This window comes from Spermophilus citellus (genome assembly GCF_964194105.1).
Source record: "Spermophilus citellus genome assembly, chromosome: 19".
NCBI classification, from domain to species: domain Eukaryota; kingdom Metazoa; phylum Chordata; class Mammalia; order Rodentia; family Sciuridae; genus Spermophilus; species Spermophilus citellus.
The window spans coordinates 11,060,492-11,078,606 of record NC_138201.1 but is presented as its reverse complement, the minus strand read 5'-3'; the positions used below and the strand labels follow the sequence as shown (position 1 = coordinate 11,078,606).

The window sequence follows — 18,115 nt, the reverse complement described above, 5'->3', positions numbered from 1 at the left end:
CCAGTACTGCAAAAAGAAAGAAAAAGGAAGAGGGAAAGAGAACAAGAAAATGCATGCAAATTTCAGCTCTTAACAATATGATTTTCGGGTAAAGATTCAACACTTTAGGGATTCTAAATGTTTATTTTAAATCTAAGTTTCAAACCATGTGACCTTTAAACCAGGGATCCTAAAATTTGGGAAGCAAGACTTGACTGGACCTCCAAATCACAGACTTGGCCAAGTGACCAAGGGAGTGATTAACAGGATAGTGAGTTGTCATATGACACTCTCACCACATATTCAAGGTCAGGGGACTTTCTGCAATACTAAGGAGTTGTGATGGGGACTTAAGAAGAAACATTTGATTACATCACATGGTAGCTGGCTCATAGTAAGGTCAGTTTTGTTGACTGAATCTTTTTCCTCTTCCAGAGTTGAGGTAGGTAGGCCCAAGCAATATAGAGAACACACACATAACACACACACACACACACAAAAAAAAAAAAAAAAAAAAAAAAAAAAACCTCAAGCCAGGGTATTTTGGCTGCATATTTTGCATGTTCCCCTCTATGAAGGCTGCCTAGGGACCCTGCTGAAAGCCCAACCCCTTGCTTGGATCCACTATCTTCAAGTTCTATCTCCCTAGAACTTGCAAAGTTGTACCTTCTGTCTCCCCCTTAAGCTACTTTCTTGAAAATCTTAACTTAAATCTGTCTCTGTAGGCCACGTTAGCGACAGCTCCTGTCCTCACACTGAAGAAAACCTGTAATAAAAATAAATCTCAAAAATAACCATAGAAGGGGCTGAGGATGTGGCTCAAGCGGTAGTGCGCTCGCCTGGCATGCGTGCGGCCCGGGTTCGATCCTCAGCACCACAAAAGATGTTGTGTCCGCCGAAAAATAAAAAATAAATAAAATAAGATGGTTTTTTTATTTTAAAAAAATAACCATAGAAAACCATCCGATTTCTGAAAGATGTTTCTCATGATAAAACTATAGCTGCCAATAGTATAGGTCTTATGTTTTCAGAACATTTTTGAACACCATGTGTCCCCATTTAATTGTCACAGAAAACGACATAAAGTTGATTCCACAGGCCATAACAAAAGAAATCAGGTAGCAAGCTCAATTCGCAGAGCTCATTGGCTCTAGGCAGAAAAAGAGCTACTGCCCAGGTCTCCCACACTTTAGCCCAGGACAGTTTACATTACAAATTGCTGGCCTTCAGGCCGAGAAAGACTCTTCTGAGGCCACTCCATGGATAATATGACATTACTGCCCTGCAAGGCACAGGATCAATTTAGGGGCCAGGTACAAAGAATGTTTCCTTTTCAAATTAAATTGAAATGAACCGATTACCTTGTGACAAGCCCTTTAAACTAGGACATGCCTCAAAGTAAATGTAGCTGGTAAAATTGAGAAAATACCCGTATCTAATCAGAAAACTTCATCCTTAAAAATCAACTCTCTGCATCTGCCTGTAATTCCAACAACTTGGGGAGTCTGAGGGAGGAGAATCAAAGTACAAGTTCAGCCTGAGCAATTAAGTGAAACCTTGTCTCAAAACATAAAAACAGCTGGGGATATGGCTCAGTGGTAGACTTCCCCTGAGTTTGCTCCCCACTACCAAACAAACAAACAAAACAACACTAGGAAATAAAACTTGATTCATGAATGATTTCTGGGTAGGTAATCTCAAAAAAGTAGGCACTTTTGTTATGAAAATGTGGGAAACACCAAAAAGATGACAGCTAAGAAGCCAGACTCAGAAGTCTGCCAGGGATTGGCAGGTGTTCAAGTCATAGATCTGCTCTCTGAGTGACCTTGGGAAGTTGCTTTTCTGGTCCTGTTGCCTTATCTACAAGATGGGGAAGTGATGAAAACAGTACTTACCATGCAGCAAGATTCAATTATTACACATATGAAGCATACCTACAATTTGCTACACATATGTCAGGCCCTATTATTAATACTCTGTGAACCTTTTTAGACCAGTAACTAGTAAAAATATCGGGTACCAGCCAGGCACAGTGGCACACACCTATAATACCAAGCTTAGCTGGGAGGGTGGCCAGTTCAAGGCCAGCTGAAAGAAAGAAAAAAGAAAAAAAAATCTGGTACATACACATCAGAGATCTGTTGAGTGGATTGAAAAACTAAGCCCCTCTTATATGCAAAGTACTATTTTAGTACTTAACTTTGGAGAAAATATAGCTAAGGAAATCAAATATCACAAGGGCTACAACACCAAAGAACAGCTGAAAAAGCTCCTCAAGCTAATTGGAGTCCTAGTAAATCAGCCAGTGGCAGCTTCTACATAGGACTATCCTCAATCGCTGTGATTTGGGATTACAGCCCACAAGGTGATCCAATTTGTTATAGCTTAGATACACGGTGTCCCCGCAAAAGCTCAGGCGTGAGACAGTGCAAGAAAATTAAGAGGTGAAAAAGTCCCCATAAAAGCTCATGCGTGAGACAATGCAAGAAAGTTAAGAGGTGAAAAAAATCAGGTAATGTGTGTCTTAACCTAATCAGTGAGATGCTGCACTTGAATGGATTAACCTGGTGCTGACTGTTCACAGGTAGGGTGTGACTAAAGGAGGTAGGTCATTAAGAGCATGCCTGTCCTGACTAAAGGACAGGCATGCTCTTAATGACCTTTTTGTCCTTGTTGAGGGGAGCTCTTTCTCTACTTCCAGGTGGCCTTGTCTCAGTACTTTCTTCAGCTATACACTTCCGCCATTGTGTCTGCTCAACCTCTGGTCCATAGCTATGGATGGAGTCAGCTCTGTGAACTGAGACCTCTGAAAATCTGAGCGCCACATAAACTTTTCCTCCTCTAAAATAGTTCTCAGGTCTTTGGGACACAGCAGTGAAAAAGCTGACTGAAACAAAGTTCAATCTCCTTCTATAGCTGGAAGGAAGTGATTTGGCTAACATATTTCAGTGCCTTTCATACCATTATAAATAGGCTGACATTCTATTTCTTAGAGTCAGCCTTATGAGTCCTGAGTGCATGAATCAATGCACTAGGTTCCTAAAACTGTAAAGCCAAAAAAGGACTCTATAAATGACCTCAAATAATAGTCCCAGAGCTTCCTATATTAAATACTAAGGATAAAATATCAAAAGGAGGGCTGGGGTTGTAACTCAGTGATAGAGCAGTTGCCTACCATGTGTGAGGCACTGGATTCAATCCTCGGCACCACATAAATATAAATAAATAAAATAAGGATATTCTGCCATTTATAATCAAAAGTAGGAAAAAAATCAAAAAGAAAAATTTTCTTCTCTAAGGAGATAAAAATAAATGACTTCTGATCCAAAACAATAATGTTAAAACAATCAGATGATATGATGAAAACTTTAAACTTTAAACTTCATGCTGAAGCAATACATAATGCTGTATAGAAGGAAAAATCAAGCAAAAAATAAAAAAAGAGGATTATCTGTAATTCAGGAGATCCGCTCCAGAATAAAGTTGACTTTATTTTCAAAGTCCTGCAAGAACAACTAACTTTCACAATTTTTAAAATTAAATAGTATATAATTATAGTTCCCACTTCTTTGGTGGACAGAAATGTTAGCTTGCAAATGTACTGTTAGCAAGACACAGGGGACAAACTAGCAGAAATAAAAACTAGTACATCCCCTCTGAAGGGCAATTCTTAGCATATATAAACACATTTACCAGTTGACCCAAATATTTCTGAGTTTCTACACATGTACAAAATGATTCACTACACTAGTTTTTAGAAAAGCCAAATGTTATGAACCCAAGTGTCTATCAACAGGAGACCAGTTAGATAAGCTGTGGAGTCCTCACACAATGAAAACCACATAATTAGTGGGGTGCTCCTGTTATGCTCAAATTCAGGACCCCCAAAAGACCACCACAGAACAAGATCGATGTAAATAGCAAAGAGGTGTTTATTGTGAGCTAGCTCGGTCCTCCACGCGAACACACAGCAACTGGTGACGCTGAGAGGCCCAGAGCCCAGGGTTTGCAGCAGTTTTATACATTCTTTGGAAAAGGCAGGGACCCCCACATACATCATAGCATCTCTTAGCAAATCATTACACACCTCTGGAAAATCAAACAACAACTCTAAAACATGATTAACACATTCACTGGCGGGAACAAGTTGGGTTGGGGTAATTGGTTACTACAAGAGGGGGATTCCTTTGAACTGATTGGTTTAAGCCAAGAGGGGTGTTCGTGCTGAACTACATGGTTTCCCAACACCATAAACTACTGGGAGGGTCATCTGGCATCCCAGGTATTTCCCTGTCTCATGCTGATTGGTGGCTGCGAGGGGGTTGCTATAGGTCCCCACCTAGCCTGACTGAGTCAGGGACACCTGGCGCAGCAGATCTCTCCTGTTATTTGTAGATAAACAACTTAGCAGGGTGGGAATTTGCCTAGGAGTGCTTTGTGTGTCTTTCCAAAGACAAAGGTCATGTCCCTTCCTGGGAGAGGCTTTGCTCTGTGGTAGAGGCTGGTTTTTCACTCCAGCACTCAGGAGGCTGAGGCAGGAGGATCAAAGTTCAGCTTCAGGAGTTCAAAGCCAGCTTCATCAACAGCAAGGCACTAAGCAACTCAGTGAGACCCTGTCTCTAAACAAAATACAAAATAGGGCTGGGGGTGTGGCTCAGTGGTTGAGTGCCCCTGAGTTCAATCCCTGGTACCAAAAGAAAAAAGAAAAGAAAACCACACAATTAAATGGCAACCATGGCGCTGCAAAAGAGAAACCTTTTTTTTTTTTAGTTGTAGATGGACACAGTACCTTTATTTATTTTTATGTGGTGCTGAGAATCGAACCCAGTGCCTCACACATGCTAGGCAAGCACTCTGCCACTGAGCCACATCCCCAGCACGAGAATGAGGAATTTATTATGTATTAAGAGAGCCAGGCCATAGTAAATGCCATGTCCAGGGCTGGAGATGTGGCTCAAGCGGCAGCGTGCTCGCCTGGCATGCGTGCAGCCCAGGTTCGATCCTCAGCACCATATACAAACAAAGATGTTGTGTCCACCGAAAACTAAAAAAATAAAAAAATTAAAAAAAAAATTCTCTCTCTCTCTCTAAAAAAAAAAATAAAAAGAAAGAAAAAGCCATGTCCAAATCAGTACACTACCCTCTATGTACGTTAAATGAATAAAAAGATTTTTAAAGGATCCAAATTTCTATTTGATTTTTGCATTTTATATAAAAGGAATTCCTACAAAAATAAATAAGAAACTGATATAAGTGTTACCTGTAAAAGCCAGGCGTGGCGGGGGGGGGGGGGTTCTTAAGGCATGGGTGGGATCAAGACAATGTCTTTTTGTGAGTTTTTAATTTCTCAATCATGTGCATTACCTATTACACGTTAACATATTAAAAAAATAAATAGAACTTAGAAAAAAATAGCAGTGAGCTTCCTTTCCACATATTCCAACTACTAACCCACTTAAACAGATGCAGTAGCTATGCATCAAGAAATGACACCGCAGAGCTAGGGTTGTGGCTCAGTGGCAGAGCGCTTGCCTAGCATATGTGAGGCAGTGGTTTTAATCCTCAGCACCACATAAAGATAAATAAATAAAATTAAGATATCGTGTCCATCTACAACTAAATATATATAATATAATATATATTATATATATGACTCTCCCCAGTTGCTGTGGAGATTACTGATACTTCCACAGAAAAAAGAAATTACATAAACTCTTACCACTTCTGCGAATGGTGAGGAGGGCTAATGCTTTCATAAATGAGCTAATGGTTTGATAAATAACATTGAATTTTCCCTACAAAATAATACATAACACATCTTTTAAAGTTACCAAATGAACCCATTGGGTAATAGAAGAAATGACAGATTCTCACCAGTAGGGGCACTGACACAGGCAGGAGGCTGAAGCAGAGTAATCTCAAATTTGAAGTCAATCTGGGTATGTTAGGGATACCCTGCTTTAAAATAATAATAATAATAATAATAATAATAATAATAATAATAATAATAATAATAATAATAGTCTAGGGATATAACTGACGAGGTTGTATGCTTCTTGGCCTACCATAGGCCAAGCCCAGGGTCCAAACCCCAGAACCAAAAAAGAAAAAAGAAATGTCAAACTTTTAAAACAAGATAGCACTTTGCCTGGTGTAGATAGAATACACTGAGGAAAAGCCAAAGTTGTAGAAGAGCCAGGTGGAAGCAGGTGTGGTGGTACACAACTGTAATCCCAGCAGCTCAAGAGGCTGAGGCAGGAGGATCCCAAGTTCTTCTAAATAGAATTTAGAAAAAAATAGCAACTTAGGCCCTAAACAACTTTGTGAGACCCATGCCTCAAAATAAAAATAAAAAGGGGGTGGAAATGTGGGGGATTTGGCTCAGTGCTTAAGCGCCTCTGGGTTCAAACCCTGGTACCAAAAATAAATAAAAAGGTTGGGTGAAGGAGTTACTAGATAACAACTGGTTAAAATTCTGTCCATGTTCAAAGGGAACACAGTGGTTTTGTTGGTTCCCTTCCCCCTTTTTTACTTTGAAAGCCAGAATGTTCTAACTGTTCCAGGTTTCTTCAAAGCTCTAAATAAATTCTAGCAGAACCTAGCAACAGAACAGTTACAAACTGTTAAGCATTAGCTCTAAACAATTTACCCCCAAATTGGTAGTAGGTATTTTTCCTCAGTGTATACCAGAGTTAACATTTTTTTCTGTGGCCTGAAGAAAAAAATGTTAAAATATGTAAGTGCCTTTCAAAATATAAGCCTGCATGTTTACAGCATTTCCTTCAAATGAAATCTAAATTATTATATCATTCTGTAAATGTCTGTGATGCCCAGCTCCTAAATTAAAATTGAAAGTTTTAAAAAAATATATATTTTTGTATTTTTTTTTCAAATAGAAGGATCATGAAATAACACATTCAGTAGGACCAATGGGCATTTATTTATTTTTTATTTTTTTAAATATTTTTTAGTTGTAGTTGGACACAATACCTTTATTTATTTTTATGTGGTGCTAAGGATCGAGCCCAGTGCCTCACACATTGGAGGCAAGTGTTCTGCCACTGAGCCACAATCCCAGCCCTTTTTCTCTCTTCTCTGCTTTCTTTAACCACCATGGAGATCTGTAGGCTGCTTCAATCATAGCCTGTCATGGAGAGAAATTGTTACAGAAGTCCTCTCATTTTACAGATCTGAAACTAAGGTGCCACCAGGGTTTCAGCATTTCATCAGTCACACCATCCTTAATGGCAAAGAAAAGAACCCATTCTGCCAAGTGACAATCCAGCACTCCACAGGACCACACTACATTAGCATTTTAAATGATTCTAACACAGCCCTTCTTTTTATGAATGCAAGACCTGCAATTCCCAGAGAAAGGAGGCTAAGGTATCTTTCCCCACTCCTGATCCCTGCTGGGAAATCTGCACATCTAAATGCCAGCTGTCTTTTGAGATTTTAAAATAGAATTACTTACTAAAGAGAGGGCTTGTTAAGGAGATGGAATAATGAATGACTACTGCACTTGCTTAAATTAAGAAGCTATCCATTGAAATCCATCTAGCCTGCCAGTGACCTGCATCTGTTTCCCTAAGAACACCCGAGACGCAACAGTGACAAAAGTATCCATTTTTACTAGTAGCTAAATTTTAAGCAGAAATTGTGACAGGAAAATATTTACCAACCAACAGGAAACACCTGCAGTCAGCTGCAAACTTTTACAACAGCAAAGGTACAGGAAGTAAGGCCACTATTTGCCTGACACTCTTCCTTTTCAAGTCTCTTTACTGTCAAATGCATTGTGAAGGCATGGCCTTAAGTTTGTAATAAAATGGAAATGCCTTAAACACCCCTCGAGTTTCCCCACAGTGGTACACTTCCAGAGTAAAGCATTTGGCCAGCGGGATGTTACAGTCTGGGGTCTGCTAAACTGCATTTAAATTTCCAATCTAGTTCGCCGCCAGCCACATCGGAGAGGTTGGAATTATCAAACCCACCGATTCCAGTGGAACTGAATCCAACAAAGACAGAACAGACAAGGCAATTAGTCTCTCAGTTAAAAAATAAATAAGTGCAATAAGGTAGCCAGAACACCTAAAACACCTAATTTACTTGACAGAATCCAGGAAACTAACTATAGATATTTTTAGGTCTGTTTTTGAAAGTAGGTACAAACTTAGAATGACGCTAAATAGCTATGGTAGAAAAGCCATCTCCCCACTCACACTATTCCTTGAGTAGAATAATAAAACTGACTACATGGATCTACCAATTCCAATTCCTAAGGATGGAAATGCTCAATCACACATCCAGTTAGCCAGTAAGGGTTGGCTTTATAAATTCAACTATGAAAACTGAAAACCATATGACATTTACTGAGTATAAAACTAAGATAGGAATCTGGGAATAAAGGGAGAAATACCGAATATCAAAGTAAGCGCCCATAAACCACTGAAACGCTGAGAATGAAGCCAAATTTAAAATTAGGCAGTCAGTGTAGTTAGGTAAATCGGGTCTAATATTGAGTGAAATCTAAAATGGAGGCCATGTTGAGAATGGATTTCCGGAAAAGTTGAGCAACTCTTGAAATGTTAATGAAGTCCCAAGAAAAGCCCCAGGCCCAAAGTCCATCCCAAAGAAATGTTAATGAACAGCCCCAGCAGATTTGAGGATAGCCCAACCCAAAGAAGTGTTAATGAAGTCCTTCCTGCCCAGATTACTTCATTGGCCCACCTGTGTCCCACCCCTCAGGCCTTCCAACCTACATTCCATCATTGAAAGAACTATAAAAAGGGGAAACAACCACACTTCCACCGATTCCATCTCTTGGGTCCCCTTCTTCCTCCAGGAGAAGTCTTTTCTGCTGTCCTTTAATAAACTTCTAATTTTCCACTCTGACCTTGCCTCGGCGTGCTTCTCTGGTGTTATTCTTCAACACTGGGGAAGCAAGGACTCGTCACCGGTCAACAGCGGTAACAAGAACACCCATAAACAATTCCAACTCCTGAGCAGCAAGGCCTTAGCCCTGCACCCTTGGCCCATACTCTTTTAACTGAGGACAATGAGTAAGTTTAGGGAAAACTGATGTGAAACTGCAGCTCCATTCTGGCCCCACATCTAGTCCAAGCCTAGCAAGCTTCCTCTATAAATAGTGGCCCACACCAACAGGCTGCCGATTCTCCCTCAGGAGATGGCCTGTCCACATTTGGGGTTCTGAATACTTTATTCCAAAGGCATTTCTTGATATTGCCACCATTATTCCTAGAATATGTAACTACTTTCCTAAATGAACATAGGTCTATGTCTTGGCGGGAGCTGGAATTCTGTTCCTCCAGGTGTGCCAAGAACTGTACTGGTCTGAGTCAAGTTCCCTTTTCTAAGAACTCCCAACCCTTGGGGACATGTCTTCTCATTTCTCCAATAACTGTCATGAGAGAAGTATTAACTTGTTTTGTTTTATAGTGCAGACAATAATATACTGGCAAAAGGGGCCAAATGTTTTACTCTGAAAAGGTGCCTTTGTGGGAAAATCAAGTTTGGTATTTAAAATATCTTCAATCTCAAACAGAATTTGGTAAATAGGCATGTTTACCAATTTTAGTTTATACTAAGTATTTTGGTTTGATTTTTTTTAAACTGTTAGAAAATGCTTTTCTAGCTCCTGCCTTTTAAAAGTCCTAAATCTTCTCTGTCATGACAGTTTACAAGATGTAGCAAATCCCCCCAACAAAAAAGTCACAAAATCAACATTGTGAATATTTTAAAAGTTTATTTCTATTTTAACTAGCCCACAGACCCAACTTTTTGAGGGCTGAGTTGATTTCTTTCTAGCACATGGTCCGTGGACCCTCTTGATGGTCATTTTCTTTCCGCCTCCTTCCAAAACTGTCTGCACCTTTCATCATGATGCACATTTTATGGTGAAATTGCCAATACAACCCTCAAAATGCAAATTTATTGAATAAAGCTGAGAAGAGGAGTAAACAGACGAAAAATGCATCCACCTAAATAAAAAAATTCTGTATTTACAAAGTTCGGTAACTGTTAAGTTTTCACATGCAGAGGTTATGCACAGGAAAATGTTGGTAGTAGTCTTTCGATGTCTTGAAATGCTAAAAGCAATGAACAGACACACAAACACATTAAGGGTTAGCTATAGGTCCATTAACAAACCTACGCAGTTCCCGCGGAGTCACAAGTTCCAATTCCTCCTTTTAGGCACAAGCAAGTTGTCACATTGAAATGTTCACAGTGACCATTAATGATGTCCAACTATAGTAGCAAGTTTGTCCCTTTGTTTACAGAACCACCCATCCCGTCTTGGAAGTATGCCACATGCCTCAAAGAATAAGAAGAGAACTTTAAAAGCACAAATTCTCCTCGTTTAAAATGTGATGTAGAAAAACAAATAGCGTGTATGCAACACAGTGCAGTATTTTGTACAGAATTTTCTTAAGGCCATGGCAGTCTATAAATTAAAACTTGTATTCACTTAAAGAACTGACTATTGACTACACTCTGCGTGCTCAACACATCTGGAAATGCACTGTGTATGTTAAGTGCTGCTTAACAGAAGAAACAAAAGTCACAAACGGTGTGAGGCAACACAGAAGCAGGTGTAGCGCAGAGCTTTATCCAGTACACAATATCAATGAGTAACGATTTACAAGTTAACCAGTATTAATATGTCCCTTTATGTATATGGAGATCACTAAGCTACAAAACATGTTCATTGTCAGTTTTTATACGTTTCTGTATCATAGAAGCAAACAAAAGACAGCCTCAGTTCTGTATGATTATTAAACAACCTGTAGACATTGCGCATGATTACATTAGATAAAGCAGGCAGGTCTAGAGTTGTCACAATAATCAAGATGTCTAATGGCACCAGAAAAAAGAGTGCCAAACCTTATATTGGTAAGAGAAAAATAGGAATTTTGTTTGTTTATAAGCATCTCTTGTGCTGAAAGTCAACATTGTGACTGGATATGAAACGTCAGGAGTCACAGTGTCACGCAGCAGCACTGAGTCAATGACTGGAGACAGGAGAACAAACAGGTGTTTGAACAAGTCTGACATTCTTAACAGATTTTATTATATTGGTTGGAATGCTCTAAATTCACAAAAGCTTGAGAAAATCTTCAATTCCCAACCCCTTAAAAAAGTGTGTTCAAAGGAAAAAAAATAGTAATGATCTGGACAGATACAAAACAGCATGCTCATCTCTTCCCACCTCCCCACTGCCATCTGCTGATAAGATTCTCAGAAAGCAGAACATTCTTAAAATTCACCAGGTAGGATGTCTCCAGTATAAAGAACCAACATTGATCTGGTGCCTCTGCTTTGCAGACCATTTTTTAATTCCTAAGGTGTAATTATACATTTCACATGCATTTGTGAGACAAGATAAACATTATGTTTATATCTCACATGAGTCAGGCTTAAAGGTTTTCTAAATACTGTGTGTGGCACTAGTAATTTCATGCTGTATCAAGTCCATATCAATATTAAGCTACTGGACTCTATGATGAAATATTATAGATATTTACTGAAAACCAATATAAAATGCTGGCCCAGAAAGACCAGTTTGGGAAATATGCAATTTTCTTGATTTAAGATGGTCGTGTGTCTGTGTGTGTGTGTGTTTAAAAAGCTCTACACACTGTTTAAGACAATTATGTGTGAGAAGCCTTTTCATGTATGCCGACTTTATCATGACAACTCTAGCTGATTCTTTTTTAACTGTTTTTTTTTTTTTAAGAGAGAGTGAGAGAGGAGAGAGAGAGAGAGAGAGAGAATTTTTAATATTTATTTTTTAGTTCTCGGCGGACACAACATCTTTGTTGGTATGTGGTGCTGAGGATCGAACCCGGGTCGCACGCATGCCAGGCGAGCGTGCTACCGCTTGAGCCACATCCCCAGCCCCTCTAGCTGATTCTTTATGAAGGATTAGGGATACACATCTTCAGCAGTGCACATGAGAAATAAACTCTGAAAAAGGCAATTTCTTGGGTTTAGGAAGGACCGTATTCTGGGAAGTACTTCAGAGGAACGGACAATAATTCTAGGATTATAGCCAAGAAGGACTGGAAGACTTCAGGAGATGTTTCAGCTTCTTCTAGATTTTGAATGTTGAATAAGCCACTGAAGTGTGATATCTAGAGACAGAAGGAAAAGTGAAAGTATCAAGATACCAAAATTAAAAAACTAAATGTCAAACAGACAATACTTAACATGCAGCCAGTTCAAGGCACATAGCGGTCGGTCTCTTCTGCTTCACTGTAGCTGTACTCCATTACCTGAGCTTCATGAGGATAATATGAGAAATTATCAGAGACTGGAGAGTCTGCTCATTTAAAAATGAAATTGTGTAAAGAATAACTGAAGCCATCTTTTACTCACTGCCTATAACATCAATTATTGCATGTAAATTGACAGAAATGCAAAGATGTGGGAGAGTCTCCTGTATCCCAAGACTTTTTTTTTTTTTTTTAATATTTATTTATTTTTTTTTTAGTTCTCGGCGGACACAACATCTTTGTTGGTATGTGGTGCTGAGGATCGAACCCGGGCCGCACGCATGCCAGGCGAGCGCGCTACCGCTTGAGCCACATCCCCAGCCCCCCAAGACTTTTAAGTATGATAAAAAGACACAAGTAATCATTTGGGTTTGTGGTACCTTATAGAATGTCAGTCAAGAGACTGCAAAAGCCAAAGAATCAAAAAGGGCACAAACCAGTGTGCAACTAGGATGGGCTGTGAGTGACAAGTGTGGCTAAAGCACAGGTCTGGAGGAGGGGCTGTCACTACAGCACAGGCCACAGCAAGGGTTCCACAGCCTTGCCCTTTTCACACTCTGAGCTGCATTAACACTTTCCTGTGTTGCAGGGTGAGCCTTTCCTGTGCTCTGTAGAATATCTTGCAGCATCCGTGGGCTTAACCACTACAATTCTCTTATCACCTCACATGCACTGTGACAACCAAAAACATCTCCAGATATTGCCAAATGTCTTCTGGGGAGCAAAATCATCCTGTGTTAAAAACCACTAGACTAGAGGGTGACAGATAACTGTGTACTCCAGTCTTATGTGCTAACAAATCAAGATTGTAGTCTCAGGTCAACAGGAAGTCACTGGAAAGTTATCAGCAGAGAAGGTCTATCAGTTTACTTTATTTAGTAAGCTAGCAAACCGACGTGATTCTGCAATCTGCATTTGGGGTAAAAATTTGGAGTTCATTACCCACTTGAATCTAATGTATGAAATATGATATGTCAAGAGCTGTGTAATGTTGTGAACAACCAATAAAAAAAAATTAAAAAAAAAAAAAGTAAGCTAGCAATATCAACAAAAGGACAATGTGGAGGTTTGCCAAGATGGAGGCTGAGTATTCCAACTGGAACAGGAAAGATATAAAGGCCTGGAGGAAGCCAAGCACTGTATGGATGGAGTGGAATAAGGAACAGATTGAGACAGAGAACTGACAAGACCTGGTAAGTGACTATAGGTATTAAGTGAGAAAGAATCTTCTGGCCTGAATGAATACCTCAGTCATGTCCCTGCTAAGTAAGGCAGTAGCTCAAAAACAGCTCTGAGGGAAAAAGACGAAGAATGCAGCTGCGGGCACATTATAATGTGGGGAACCACATGGCAAGGTGTCTAGCAGGTGAGGTAGCTCCGCAGATGAGAGAAGACATGGGGACTAGCAAGATCTTCTCATCATATAGGTGGCAGATAAAGCTACCGCAGCTCACATCAATGAGGAAAAGAACACAGACTGAGGAGAAAAGGCAGTAAGTTAGGATGCTGAATTACTCTTCTGTGTTCTTTAAAATGTGTTCTCCCAAGGCTGAAGCAAGAAGATCAAAAGTTCAAGGCCAGGGTTAAGGCTGTAGCTCAATGGTAGAGCACTTGCCTAGCATGTGTGAGGCACTGGGTTTGATCCTTAGCACCACATAAAAATAAATAAAGGGGGCTAGGGTTATGGCTCAGTGGTAGCACACTTGCCTGGCATGTGTGAGGCACTGGGTTCAATTCTCAGCACCACATATAAATAAATAAAGGTCTATCAACAACTACAAAATAATAAATAGACAAGCAATCAAATAAATAAATAAAGGTATTGTGCTCATCTACCAAAAAAAAAAAAAAAAGTTCAAGGCCAGCCTGGGTAACTTAGCAAGGCTTTCCCTCAAAGTAACATAATAAAGGAGCAAGGGCCTAGGTATGAGAGCTCAATGTAAAGCACTTTCCTGGCAAGTGTGAAGCTCTAAGTTCAATCCCTAGCACCACAAAAATAAAGAAAGAAAGAATAAAGGGGGGTGTCGCCCACCTAAAGGATGTGAGAAACTATTGGAAGTAGTTATATTCTCTTAGGCCCCAAGCCTAAAAGAAAAGTATAAATTTGATCTTCCAGTTTCCCAACTAACATGCATTAGAGAAAACGTAAGCAGCACACTATAAAGAAGAGTCTAGATCTGAGATCTGAACAAATATGACCTGCTCACAAGAATAGGATTTAACACAACTGTTAAAAAACAGGTCCTTCACATCCCTACTGAGGCAGTAATAAGGGGGAAAGGTGACTCTGAAGTGAACAACCAAGTATACATGTTTAAGAAATTCATTAAAAAACAAACAAAAACCTCTGTGGACACTGGACAGGCAATAATGCTCTACAGACAGATGAATCATTGAGGCCAGGTTAAAATGCAGAAAAGAAGTGCTCTATACAGATGGAGAATCATCTCCTAAGAAGAAGAAAAAAAAAAGTCACAGTATAAAGGGTCCTTGCAAAGATCATCTTCCCAGAGGTAATCTGTCCCCCATGTGATCTGAGAACACATTCTGAATGAAACTGAGGTACTTCATGTGTGACACAAATATCTAATGTGACTGTTAGTTTTATTTCTTGTTCAGAACAAAAAACAGACATTCTGATTTACAAACTACTCACTTTGATTCTAGTTTCCTTAGACTTGGTAACACAGACTTGGTAACACTTTAAGTGAATCAACAGTTTTGAAATTACAAACATGATGACTACTGACCCATCCAGCACACTATTAAGATCAGCCTCAAACAGCATAAGTTCTCACCAGCTCTGCTGTATCTCCTGCATAATTGGGTTCAAGAGACCCCTCCCCCTCCACAGGAAATTTAGTTATTTTATGACATTAGTAAAATAAAAGATCATTTTTCTCCCTTCAAAGTTCTTGTTGTTTTCTATTTTAGGAAACACTTAAGAAAATAAAAGGGAGTAATGTCTTTATAGAATAGTGTGATGTACTAAAAATTACAGTTACTATAAAGCAAGGTTTTTCACCCTTGCAACTATTGATGTTTTTTTTTTTTTTTTTTTTTTTTTTAAAGAGAGAGAGAGAGAGAGAGAGAGAGAGAATTTTTAATATTTATTTTTTAGTTCTCGGCGGACACAACATCCTTGTTGGTATGTGGTGCTGAGGATCGAACCCGGGCCACACGCACGCCAGGCGAGCACGCCACCGCCTGAGCCACATCCCCAGCCCCAACTATTGATGTTTTATGCTGTTAATTCTCTGCTGTGGGGTGTGGATCAAGTTATCAACATCTCCAGTCTCTACTCAAAAGCGAGCATCACTTTCCTATTTGTGACAACCAAAAAAAAAAAAAAAAAAAAAAAAACCCCATCTCCTGAGGGAAAAATTCCCCACCAACAAGCACAGGGGTAGAACAAATGCTCTGTTAGGAGCATACCTTAAAATTTAACAAGAGTTTTCTCCAATCACACGTAACAGAATTTTTAAAAACTACAGTCTAAGTATTTGTAGAGGCTTTGTAGTGTCTGTTCTCAAATTAACTAAATGTTCCTGATATAACAAGTCACTTATTGTATCCACTTAATAAAGGAAAATTTGTGTCTATCAGGGATTACACTGCTTTTAGGTTATCTTTAAAGGAAATGGTCAGAATAGCTATCAACACTAAGAGCTCATCAGAACATGTCTGGAATTGGGGTTAGGGGTTGGGGTAGGGGAGAGGAGGACAAACTGGAATTAACTTGAAAAAACATTAAGTGTGATAAGTTCCAACACATGCTGGATTATAGCCCAAGGGGGTAAAAAAAACATTAGAATTATTTTTAAATGTACTTTTTATATACTATTTATTACATTTATTTGAATACATATTTGTTCAATAATCTCTCATGAAATTAGTTAAGAGACTGAAGTGAGCAGTAATTATTTATTTATTTTTTTTTTTAAATATTTATTCTTAAGTTTTAGGTGGACACAATATCTTTATTTTACATTTATGTGGTGCTGAGGATCGAACCCAGTGCCTCGTGCATACTAGGCGAGCACTCTACCACTGAGCCATAACCCCAGCCCCAGTGAGCAGTAATTATATATGTATGCACGTATGGTATGTAAGCAGGTAGGTACGTAAGGCCTTGAGAACACAGACCTAAATTGAACAGTGTCTTCCTAAAAGTTCATGTCCACCTAGAATCTCAGAATGTGACTTTATTTGAAAACAGGGTCTCTGCAGGAGTAATTAGTTAAGATCATACTGGGTTATGTGGGCACTAATCCAACAACTTGTGTCCTTTAAAGAAGATAATATGTGGGGCTGGGGATGTGGCTCAAGCGATAGCACGCTCGCCTGGCATGCGTGCGGCCCGGGTTCGATCCTCAGTACCACATACCAACAAAGATGTTGTGTCCACCGAGAACTAAAAAATAAATATTAAAAATTCTCTCTCTCTCTCTCTTAAAAAAAAAAAAAAGAGAAGAGACAGGAGCAATGCATCTATAAGTTGAGGAACGGTGAGCACAGTCGGCATCCAACACAAACTAGAGTGAGGCAAGGCTGGATCCTTCTCAGCCTTCAGATAGTGCATGAACCTGCCAACAGCTGTGATTTTGAACATCTAATCTTCTGGGCATGAGAAAATAATTGTCTGTTGTTAGAAATCACCAAGTGTATAGTACTCTGTTGTGACAGTTCTAAGAAATTACTACAGATATTATATAGGTAAAGGGTATTCTTGGCTTTTGCTTCCAGTAGAGAGGTAACACATTACAGTAATATACTGGCTTAATAACTGAAAAAGTTGTTACAATGCCTGTTTGTAAAGTCTTATTTCAAAACTCATTTTGTTGTAAAGCACTGCTGGATACTGGATCTATGAAAATTAATACAATAAATTGGTATTACATAATGTTTAACCTCATGACTTTATTGAATTTATTTAAATAGAATATAAGATTTAGAATATTACATTTGTTGTCAAAACATATAATGTCTAACTAAGCTTTTTCTTTTTTAAAGAAGATTTATTTATTTATTTATTTGTTTATTTATTTATTTATTTTTTGAGAGAGAGAGAGAGAGAGAGGGAATCTTTAATATTTTTTAGTTTTTGGCGGACACAACATCTTTGTTTGTATGTGGTGCTAAGGATCGAACCCGGGCCGTACGCATGCCAGGCGAGCGCGCTACTGCTTGAGCCACATCCCCAGCCCTAACTAAGCTTTTTCTTGAGGCAAAAGCAATAGTACTCTGTAAAGTCACTTAATCAGAAATGGGGGAAAATGAACAGCAAGAAGTATTAAATATCCCTTCCAATGATACCCATTCCTTCCAAAAATATCAGTCATTTCTTACCTATATTATCCTTTTCTTTGCAAGAAATTGAATAGCAGCAAATTTCTCTATCCTGAATAGCAGACAGGTTCCTGTAAGAAACAGTTCAAAGAATAAATGTGTGCTTAGAATAGCTGTCACACTGACCACTCTGCTTGATTTTACTTGTTATTTTCATTAGTACACTGAAGAAATTATTTTACTACTACTAAAACTTTAGGGATTCACTTCTCTCGTAGGCCAAGTTTATTTACCAAAAAACAGGACTACAATAATTCCTGGATAATGTAATGATGCTAAACAACACAGTGAGCATAATGTATGATTTAGAACTAAATTTTTAAAACAAGATAACTCATTCTTAGACATACATTTTTTCGATTAGCTGTTTCTCATCCAAGGCATTTGGAAGATCTCTCTTGTTTCCAAGTACTAGTACCTTTAAAATGAAAAGATATTAAGGATAAACATTTATATACAAAAATATCACAGAAGCATATCATTTTGATATT

At 38.9% G+C, this 18,115-nt stretch overlaps 1 protein-coding gene across 1 annotated transcript in view; it reads right to left on the bottom strand.

The window, feature by feature from the left end:
* Positions 1-11,765: 11,765 nt before the first annotated feature.
* The window catches only part of ARL8B (ARF like GTPase 8B), a 47,019-nt gene continuing 40,669 nt past the window's right edge, over positions 11,766-18,115 (bottom strand). Inside the window, exons 5-7 of the mRNA XM_081276318.1 lie at positions 17,975-18,042; positions 17,625-17,695; positions 11,766-12,134 (exon numbers count right to left, since the gene is read on the bottom strand). Coding sequence (XP_081132444.1) covers positions 12,085-12,134; positions 17,625-17,695; positions 17,975-18,042 — 189 coding nt within the window. The 3' untranslated portion in view covers positions 11,766-12,084. The remainder of the gene's footprint in view (positions 12,135-17,624; positions 17,696-17,974; positions 18,043-18,115) is intronic.